At 42.7% G+C, this 11,255-nt stretch overlaps 1 protein-coding gene across 1 annotated transcript; it reads left to right on the top strand.

Moving 5' to 3' along the window:
- Positions 1-8,591: 8,591 nt before the first annotated feature.
- On the top strand, positions 8,592-11,055 carry LOC119798931. The gene is made up of 2 exons (XM_038308604.1): positions 8,592-8,926; positions 10,609-11,055. The coding sequence occupies exons 1-2, from the start codon at positions 8,704-8,706 to the stop codon at positions 11,016-11,018; spliced, it is 633 nt and encodes a 210-aa protein (XP_038164532.1). The 5' UTR covers positions 8,592-8,703; the 3' UTR covers positions 11,019-11,055.
- Positions 11,056-11,255: the final 200 nt, after the last annotated feature.

The raw sequence follows: 11,255 nt of genomic DNA on the forward strand, positions 1-11,255 counted from the left end.
ACGCCCGGAACACTGTGCCTCCTACAGGCCTATATCGGTTTTAAACCTTGACCTGAAAATAAGATCCTGGCCATACGTTTAGAGAGTATGCTGCCCTCTACTGTTAAGAACGATCAAACTGGGTTCATACAGGGACGGTTTTCCACACACAATGTTAGGCATCTGCTTAACATAATTCAGCATTCATCCTTGTTTGGTCCGGAGGCTTTACTTATTTCTCTTGATGCTGAGAAAGCCTTCGACTGCTTAGAATGACCATATCTGTTTTTTACACTTCAACAATTTGGTTTAGGTGATGGCTTTGTGAAATGGATACAGATATTATATATGTCTCCGCTTTCGGCTGTTATTACTAATGGTTACAGATTAGAGAATTTCAGTATTGGACGTGGTAGTCGGCAGGTATGTCCGTTGAGTCCTCTGTTATTTGCTCTGGCTATGGAGCCCCTTGCAGCAGCAATTAGACAGGATGAAGGATTTGAAGGACTCTCTTTAAATAAATTTTGACATAAATTTTCACTTTATGCTGATGATGTATTGATTTTTCTAAACTCTATTCCTAAAATTACTCAACTGATTTAACATTGTGGCTCTTTCTCAGGCTATAAGAGGAATTTTTCTAAAAGCGAGGCTATGCCTATTTCTGGTATACATGGGGTTGACCCAAATATTTCCCAGCCTTTTCGATGGTCTCCATCAGGTTTCACCCATTTAGGAATAAAAATCTCACCTAACCTAAAAGATTTACACAATCTGAACTATACTCCTTTAGTTCGATCTATCAATCGTGATTTAGAAAGGTGGTGCAGCCTCCCTCTGTCTCTTTTGGCTCGTATACACATACCGTATTTTCACGACCATAAGGCGCACCGTACTAAAAGGTGCAGTCTCAGTTATGCGTGCCATTTCTGTATTTAACACACACATAAGGCGCACTGGACTATAGGGCGCGTTTTTTATATACAGGTTCATGTCCTCTACTATGTTTAAATACCTCTACTGCGTATTTAAAAATACAGCGGGAGCAAAACTGAGTATGAATGTGCTTTATTCATGTATTTATTACTTTTGCGAAAGCTCGAACCTGGGAGCTGGCCGTGAGACAGACACATCGCAGATGACAGAGCGCTGTGATCACTCCTAAATTAACTTAAAATCCTGAAACCTGCCGACGGAATATGTTCGCTTTTATTACCGGTATCCTGGTGCCTGCAGTTTAAATTATTTAGATGAAAAACACCTGCCAGCCGCCGCGGTGAACCCAGAGGCTGCCCGGCCTAGACGCTGCTGTTGAAGGGATTTCTACTGTCAGCGCACCGCTGGTATGTGGGGGTCTGAGCGGCTCCGACAGAAATAGTATTAGAAGGCAGGATGATAACCTGGATGAACTGACTGCAATTATTAAGTTTTCAGGTGGACTTTCTCACTTAAAAACATATTAAAACTACTTTATTCCCACTGATCACAGCAAATATAGCTGCAAGATTTAGATTATTTAGATGAAAAACACCTGCCAGCCGCCGCGGTGAACCCAGAGGAGACCCGGCCCAGAGGCTGCTGTTGAATTAAGTTTTCAGGTAGAAAAATAGAGCGGGAGTAAAACTGAGTATGTTTGTGCTTTATTCAAGTATTTATTACAAAGTATTAATCGAACCCATCAAAGTCATCATCCTCTGTTTCTGAATTAAACAGCTGCGCTAAATCAGACATGCCAATTTCCCCTTCTTCGCTGTCAGAGTCACTTTCCGTGCCGTGCGGTTCCTCCGAAATGATGCCGGCTTTTGCGAAAGCTTGAACAACAGTGCCAGCAGAACAACGTTAGTCCAAGCATCAACAATCCATCCGCAAACGGTGGCGTAACTTGCCCGGCGCTGCCTTCCACTTTTCGTGAAACTGTGGTCTCCGTCTGTCATCCATCGCTCCCACGCCGCTCGCAGCCTTACTTTGAACGGCCGGTTCACACCGATGTCGAGCGGTTGAAGTTGTCAGACCCCCGGGATAACAGCGAGCACAGCGTTTATTTGATTCACCTTTTTTTCACATCGGCTGTGAGATGGGCACGCATGGAGTCACAGATTAACAGCGATGGTGATGCGTGGAAAAAACCACCTGGTCTCGTTACATACACCTGCCTCAGCCACTCTTTCATCATCTCCTCATCCATCCAGCCCTTTTCATTTGCCTTAATATCATATGTCATCAGAGCGATGTGTCTGTCTCGCTGTCAGCTCCCAGATCAGCTTCTCTGATTGGTTGATGCGGCGCTTCCAGCAGCAAAACTTCAATTTTTCCATCTCGAGCAGCAGCAGCGCGTTGGCGGTGCGTCAGATGCTTAAACGCTCCCGACGCGCTGCGCCTGCTGCTTAAAACGCGCTGCGGGACCTTTCGCTGCGCCTATACGCGCGTCAACCATTGACTTATCATATAAGCTCGCTGCTTCTGCTGCGCCTGCTGCGTCCGGTTCACACCGATGTCGAGCGGTTGAATAACAGCGAGCACAGCATTCATTTGTTTCACCATGTTTTTCTCATCAGCTGTGAGATGGGCACGCATGGAGTCACAGATTAACAGCGATGGTGATGAGTGGAAAAAAAAACCACCTGGTCTCCTTACATTCACCTCCCTCAGCCACTCTTTCATCATCTCCTCAATGAGGTGGTCTCAAAAGTCGCAGTTACAACACACATAGGGCGCACCGCACCAAAGGGCGCACTGCACATTTTGAGGGGAAAAAAAGACGTTTATGTGCGCCTTATAGTCGTGAAAATACGGTAATTAAAATGAACATTCTGCCTCGCCTTCTGTACCTATTTCAGGTGTTGCCTCTTGTTTTGTCTAAAAGGGTCTTGTCACAATTGAATGATTCAATTATCGCATTTATTTGGAATAAGAAAAGGCCCAGATTAAGATATAGTTATCTTTGCTTACCTGTAAGGAAAAGAGGTTTTGCTGCTCCTTCCCTTTCGTTATACCCTTGGACAGCTCAGTTTAAATTTCTTATGGAATGGTTTATCAGTGACCCTGACTCCATTCATCTGAGCGCTGAGGCCACGCCATTAAAGTGCTTTTCTTTGCAGAACTTACTGTACACATCCACTAAGAAAGCCTCAGTACTCATTTAAAACAATATGGTTTTAAAGAATATGATTTCTATCTGGCGTAGGGTCAGGCGGTTGGAAGGATACAGTAACTGCTTTTTTCTTCTTACTCCTATTCAAGAAAACCCTGACTTTTCTCCTGGTCTTGAGGGTGGTTTCGCAGACTGGTCTATAAAAGGGATTAAAAAGGTTGGTGACCTGGTTCATGAGGGCTCATTTGTCAGATTTTATCAGGTGAGAGTTAAGTATGGTCTTTCTAATAAGGATTTCTTTTTACTAGGATTTTACTTTCAGGTGAAGAGCTTTATCATTTCTAAATTGAGAGAATATAATGGGGGATTTGCTGTCTCCCCTATTGAATCGCTGATGTTAAAGACCACGCAACTGAAAGGTATAACTAAAAAGATTTATAATATCTTATGTGATCTTAAAATTGATAACTCTAACAAAGTTAAGGGCCTGTGGGAAGTGGATTTAGGCACTAAAGAGGCTGAGGCATGGGATGAGTTGTGTAGCCGACCTTTTAAGGCCTTAGCTTCAAATTCTACCTGAGAGAGACAATTTAAAATCCTTTATAGGCTATATATCACACCTGAGATGAGACATAGAATGTTTGCAGTAGGGCTGTAATAACGAATCGATAAAAATCGTCTTTTAAAAGCGTTGGCATCGAATTTCATCATCGATTAGTTGTGTCGCGCGATTAATGCGTCATCCGCCGTCGTCATCACTGCCACTTGACTGAAACGGGGGAAGAAAAAAAAATACGGCAGAGTGAGTCAGCGCCGCAGGTGGAGTGTTGCCAACTCAGCGACTTTGTCGCTATATTTAGCGTCTTTTCAGACCCTTCCAGCGACTATTTTTCAAAAAAGCGGCTAGCGACAAATCTGGCGACTTTTTACGGTGTCACTGGCAGCTTTTGGAGACTCTTACGTGAAAGCATGTATCGTTCCTACTCTGCCGTGGGGCGCCTCCCCCATCCCAACCCCTCTCCCGCAGGAGTCCCTCTCAGCGCTGCAGTCAGAGCAGCAGGATGTTTACTCTCAGCGTCCAGACTGCAAATGAAGCGCGCATGCGCCGGGATTGACGGCGCAAATTGATCACAATAATTAAAATAGCCTGCGCTTTGTAAAGTGAAAAAAGTCGTAACATGCATCTTTTGTAAAAACAAATGAACATGGCGCGGAACCACCACTGTTATGATGCAGCACCTGAAAAGGAAACACGTTGGAGCCTTTGATGGCAGTGAAGAGAGCTGATCAGCAGGGTGAGCGACCATGTTTCTTTCGTTTTAAAGTGGGGAAACGTAACGTTAGTTTCTCAGGTAGCTCATCTGATGCTTTCCTTACCTTGTTAGTAGGTTACAGACAGTGATAAGGTTGGCTACTTATTTTACTTTTAATTTCATTTGAATTAGCTTAAGCAGCGTTTATATTTTCTTTATAAATAAATTAACTTGCAAATTATGAGGGCAAGGCTTTTAAAGTTTAAATCTTCTGGCAAAGATAAAGTAAAGAAGATCCTGCAATTTATGGAAGTAAAGCAGAATAAAATCCAGCAAGATCAGTAATATGTCAATTAATTATATGCCACATTCCCATGTAAATATCTGTCTGTGGAGGATGTGTTTTTTAGCACCCCTAGTTCTCTCATTTTTATTCCAAATACAATTTATAATTTGAATCACAGGCTATTTTTATCACTATGGTTCAGTATTTTCTCAAGTAGCAACTTTAACTGCTATACTTTCTTGTCTTAAAAGGCAGAACTCTTCTAGTCTAAAAAAACTCATTTGTTGAAATGGGGGGGCCTATTGTTTGAACCCCTTAGGGGCTTTAAAAAACAAAAATGTCTTTTTTTGCGCTTTATGAAACAAAGTACCCTATATTTTGTGGATGTACAGCTACATTTCTCATGTAAGTTTGCGTAGTTTTAACACAAACATTTATTTTTCATATTGCACCAGTACAGTTAATGAGCAACCTGTACTTGTGTGCTTGTTTGTTCTGTCTAAAATGTTTATTTTGGAATAAAGAGGTTAATATAAAAATATTTTTTGTCCGATTCATCGATTAATCGAAAAAATAATCGGCCGATTCATCGATTTTTAAAATAATCGTTAGTTGCAGCCCTAGTTTCCAGCATTACAAATCTTTGTAACGATGTCAGTCTACTGTTGGTTCATTGTTTCATTGATTGTGGAGTTGTCCTCATATTTTGCAATTCTGGGAATCTGTAATAGACAAGTCACGTTAGGTACCAACTGCAATTATGTTTGTTTTTTTCTGCTTGTGGGCTCCCTTTATTTATTTATTTTTTTTGTTTTATTGTTGTTTTATTACTTTTTTTTTATATATGTGTATATCCTTCTCCTATGTATGTAGAGTGTTTAATTTTTGATGTTTTCCTGCTTTGCAAAAAAGTTCAATAAAAAAAAAAAAAAAGATCTCCTTCGTCTTCTCCAAGTTCAGGATCAGGCTGTTATCTCTGCACCACCAGCTGCTCCACCTCCTCTCTGTAGTCCAAGTCGTTGTCGTCTCTGATGAGGCCCACCACCGTGGTGTCGTCTGCAAACTTCACCATGTGATTGTTGGTGAACCTGGGCACGCAGTAATGTGTCATCAGGGTGAACAGCAGGGGGCTCAGGACACAGCCCTGAGGGGAGCCTGTGCTTAGACTGATGACATCAGAGGTGTTCTGTCCGACCCGGACTGACTGAGGTCTGTTGGTGAGGAAGTCTAGCAGCCAATTGCAGAGGGGTGTATTGAAGCCCAGCTGTTCCAGTTTGCCCATCAGATGCTGTGGGATGATGGTGTTGAAAGCTGAACTGAAGTCCAGGAACAGCATCCGCACCTGGGTGTTCTTCTCCTCCAGGTGTGCCAGGCTCAGGTGGAGAGCAGCAAAGATGGCGTCCTCAGTGGAGCGGTTCCGTTGGTAGGCACACTGTAATGGGTCGAATGTTGGCGGCAGACTGGAGATGATGTGTTCTTTAATCAGCCTTTCAAAGCACTTCATCGTGATTAGAGTCAGTGCAACAGGCCGGGAATTATTGAGTGAGGTGACCTGAGGCTTCTTTGGGACTGGAATAATGGAGGCAGACTTGAAGCATCCTGGCATTGTGGATTGGTCGAGCAAGGTGATAAAAATGTCTGTGAGGACACCAGCCAACTGATCTGCACACTCCTTATACACCCGCCCAGGTATGTTATCAGGCCCTGGGGCCTTCCTTGGGTTGTTTCCCCTAAGAGTTTTTCTCACTTCAGCTACATCCAGGTTTAGTGCCTCCTCTCCCTGGTGTGGAACAGCTTTCACTGCTGAAAGCTGTTTAGTGCCTCAAACCTTCCAAAGAAGTTGTTCAGTTCATTCAGGAAGTCAGTGTTTGCTGCATCTACTTGGGGGTGGGTGTGTTGTAGTCTGTGATCATCTGAATGCCTTTCCACATCCTCCTGGTGTTGCTGTCGTTGTGGAAAAGATCCTGGATTTTCTGGCTGTGGTTCTGATGGCACGGTTAAGTTGGCACGCGCTGTTCTCAGTGCCTCTTTATCACCAGACTGAGTTCCGAGCTTTTACCGATTTCGGAACCTCTTCATTTATCCAGGGTGGTTGTTTGGCCCGGGTGGTGATGTTCTTTTTGATGCTGACGTCCTCAATGCATTTGTTAATGTAGGCGGACACAGTCATGGCATACTCATCAATATTTTATAAGTTGTCATACGTTGCTGCAGCTTTGAAGATGTACCAGTCAGAGCATTCAAAACAGTCTTGGAGTTTCTCCATGGCGCCCTCAGACCAGACTCGGAAGTCACGACCACTGACATTATTAACCTGCTGCATTTTGTAAACATTTAAAACCGTTTGAATAATTAGTAGTAATGCACGATCAACAGTACAGGTCAGGCTGAACGCTAGACAGCAGAAATCATGTTTACTGACAATTCAGTCATTTATAAAGTGCTTTGTAGACAACAGCTGCTTATCAAAGTAGCAGGGATGCTACCAGAATATAAATTAGAGAAATAAATTAGTATCCTGTCTGCTTTGCTGATACACTGGGCTTCCATGTAGGAAAGGTTGACAGCATTTAGTTAGAACTCTGGGTCGGTTCTTTCCCCTGCAGACTTCTACCTCAGTCTTAAAGCTTTACTTCACTCTCATCACTTCACATCAGTAAACGCATCTCATACCAGTAAAACACACTTTTTATAACTATAACCCATAATGAACTGGTTTATATCTTTTTTATTTTAATGATTTTTTTTAGTTTTCATAATTATTTAAATGAATTTCAGAGATAGATTATACTATTCGGTTTAGAGTTAATCATCCATCAGGTAGCTGGGTTCTGCTTCTAGTTGTTGATTGAGAAGAGCAACACAAAATCTGGTGAATTTTTGACTTTTTATTTGTGTAAATGTGCCCAAGGGCAACGCGCCCCAGGGATCCCAGACCCCAGGACCCACCCCAGACCCACCCAGCAGTAGGGCCGGACAATGCCCAAAAACCCCCGGCGCCGGCAACCCCACCCCGACACCGGCCCCCGAACGACTCTCCCCCCGACACCGGTCCCACAACACCAATCCGAAGAAGAAGAAAGCCACACAACACCGCAAAGCACAAATCCTGAGCCCCACTCCAAGCTCCGATTCCCCCGCTCACACCCCCCCTCCCACACACACAAAAAAAATTATTTCTCCCTCACTGAAGAAGAACAGCCTCTAACAAGCCAGTGTCCAACACCCACCGCCACACCGCGAGGACCCCTCCACCCAGACGCTCCTCCCCAGAAAAATTAACATGCCTGCCCTCCCAGGAGACAAGCAAGCCCGCCGAACAGGAAGCCGACAGCGCACAGCTGGCATGCGGGGGCCCGAGCGGCTCCAACAGAAACGACACCGGAAGGCCGATATGGACGAACCGACGGCACCAACCAAGCCCCCAGGCGGATTCCCCCACCCAAAAACACAACGAAACCACTCCGCCCCCACCAACCACAGCAAACACAGCCGCAAGGCAAAACAAAGGATAGAGCAGCCCCGCCCGGCGCACGCCAGAGCAGCAAAGCCGGCCCAGCCGCCAGAAGCCGGCACAAGCAGCAAAAAGAAAGCAGCAGATGCGACCCCGCCGCTCCCGGCGCGAAAGCTGCATGACCCACCCCGCTCCGGCCCTGCACGGCCCACGGGCCGCCGAGAGGAGGACGGCCGCGCCGGCCGCGGCCTGCCCCCCCCCCCACAACCGCCAAACACCAAGGTTATTTCTAACCTTGTCAATGTCTTGACTCTATTTTTTATTCATTTCACAACGTATGGTGGTGAATAAGTGTGAGTTTTCAGGAAAACACAAAATTGTTTTGGGACCCCAAACTTTTATTTATTTATATATATATATTTATATATATATATATTTATTTTATTTTTTATATATCAGCAGTGTTTGTGATAATATTCAGAGCTCCTCTCTAACCTCTCCGCTCTGTGATCTCTTCTCCCCTGCAGATCGGACAATCATCAGAGCTGAACATGGAAGCACCGTCACTCTGCCATGTAGACCAGCTGGGAACAAAGACGTTACATTTGTAGAGTGGAGCAAAGCTGATCTGGGAGTCGAAATGCTTGCCCTTTTATACAGAGAGCCTCAGGTTGATTCAGATGCCACATGTGGATCCTTCAAGGACCGAGTGAATCTGAAGGACGTGACGAATAGAGACATGTCTTTGATCCTGACGAACGTGACGGCTGCTGATACAGGAACATATGAGTGTAAAGTTGGACTGGCAGGAGATAAGTTTGACCCTAAGATCATCAGCACCATTGGTCTGAAAGTTAAACCAGGTGAGTCTGTTTGTCTCTGGATCAGAACCTCCAGCAGCTTCCTGGTTCCTGATGTGAGAGAAAAATCATCTCAGATTAGATGCTGTTTCCTTTTATGGAGAGTCTCCATACGGGGTCTGACCAATCAGGACACAAAAAGAAAACCTTTGCTTGTCCACAATGATGCAAATGAACTAAATAGTTTCTGCCTTTAGGTTTAAACTCAGACACAAGGGCAATCCTGGGATGTTTTACTGGAGGTTATGTGCAATATTAATATGGACAGAAAGATTCTGATCTGATGAGCAAAGATTTTAAAGTGTTGATGATGTGATGCTGACTTCATTTATCTTTGCATTAAAATCATTCAGCAGGACAAACCAGGTGGTTCTGAGTTATTGTTTTGAATCGATCAGGCTTATTTTAAACACAGATATCCTACATTTAGTAGCTCCACACAAACCCATCTTTGTGTGGTGACATCAGAGGTAGAACAAGAGGCTGGAGCCAGGATGTGATGTCCACTAAATAAAATGTGCTTTAATGAGAATTTCTATTAAACTTGTAAACTGGTTGGGCCTGTTGGGTACCAGTAGGTATGTAGGGGTTAATCTAAGCTAAAAACTTTGGATTGTAATGTTTACAGACATGGATGATTTAAATAGAAATGTTAAGCATAATGCTGACAGCTTAACTGCATTATTTCTTATTTTCGTTTTTGTTTAAAAAAGATTCTTTCAAGTAACTGATGAACGTTATGTGTTTGTAGTCCTGCGTACATTTTGTTCTTAGTTAATAGAAAACATTTTGTTCTTAGTTAATAGAAAACATTTTGTTCTTAGTTAATAGAAAAACTGACTTATTTGGGTAATTTAGTTTTCATGAATTAGCCACATAGCTGAGTTTTGGTTTCCAGTAAAATAGTTCCTCAGTATAGAGGGATATATAGTAAATGGAAGCAATCTAGGGTCTTGGGGCGGCCTGCATGTTCTAGGGGGGCAGGCCTGGTGGGTCCATCTCTTCTTCTTTTATGCTTCATGAATACCCTGTTCTTTTTGTGTTTTATTTTTTATATATAGCTGTGCATAAACTAATGTATTTAATCTTTATTTATTTTAATAATTATACCACAACAATAGACAGATGTTTTGGTTGAATGCGTCTCTTTGAAATTGTTGATAATTTACATAAACTTACTAAAATTAAACAAAGTACTAAGTAGAACAAAACGGATGAGAACCAAAATCCTGCTTCTGCAGGAAACGCATTCTGCACCATGAGACAATAAAAATTAAACACAGATGGCCAGGTCTATATTATTTTTAGCTTATTCTTCTAATCCATACGAGTTATAATTTTTATTCATAAATCCTTTGATTTGCACATTGATAAAATAAAGTCCAAATTGTAAAAAAAAAATTTTATTGTACAGTAAAATATTCTATCAACTCGTATTAATCTGATTAATGTTTATGGACCTAACGACGAATATTATACTGATTGTACTTATACTGATTTTTATAATGATCTATCTTGGAGAATTTCTTCATTGCCATGAAAGCTTTTTATTGTTTTATAAAGGAACTTAACTTGGTGGATATATGGAGGGTTCAAAACCCACAAAAAGGAAATATTCATGTTGGTTTGCGTACTTCTAAAGGATTCTCTAAAATGATCTGTGTTTTTTTTTTTCTCTCCTGCAGATCAGAGAACCATCAGAGTTAAATATGGAGCAACCGTCACTCTGCCATGCAGAGCTCCTTTAAGGGAAGAGCTTGATGTTGCAGAGTGGAGAAGAACTGATCTGGAGTCAGATCAATATGTTATTTTGTTCAGTGACAATAGAGTTAATAAAGACTCTCAGTCTCCATCCTTTAAGGACCGGGTGGAACTGCAGGATGTGGGGAATGGAAACGCTTCTTTGATTCTGAAGAAAGCAACACCTGATGATTCAGGAATATTTGAGTGTCGAGTCGTTCAGGGAGGAAACAGCTGCAGGAAGAGAGACCCTCTGGACACTGACCTGCTCAGCATCATTAACCTGATAGTTGACCCAGGTGAGTCTGATTGTTTCTGGATCAGAACCTCCAGCAGCTTCCTGGTTCTGATGTGAGACACAAACCTCTCAGATCAGATGTTTTTCTCCAGGTCTGCAGCTTCTTGCTTTAGATAGAGTAATATTCATAGTCTTCTGGTCCAACAGAGCTGAGAGCTGATGGTTCAGTTTTATCATTTATTTCCCACAGACTGTAAATCTCTTGATTTTAACTTGTTTTAACTTTATCAGCTGAACCTTCAGAAACAGAAACTGATTTAACAGAAAAATATTGAATCATTAACATCTGCTGAG

Source organism: Cyprinodon tularosa, unplaced genomic scaffold, assembly GCF_016077235.1.
Source record: "Cyprinodon tularosa strain WSP-4 unplaced genomic scaffold, ASM1607723v1 ctg641, whole genome shotgun sequence".
In the NCBI taxonomy this organism is placed as follows: Eukaryota; Metazoa; Chordata; class Actinopteri; order Cyprinodontiformes; family Cyprinodontidae; genus Cyprinodon; species Cyprinodon tularosa.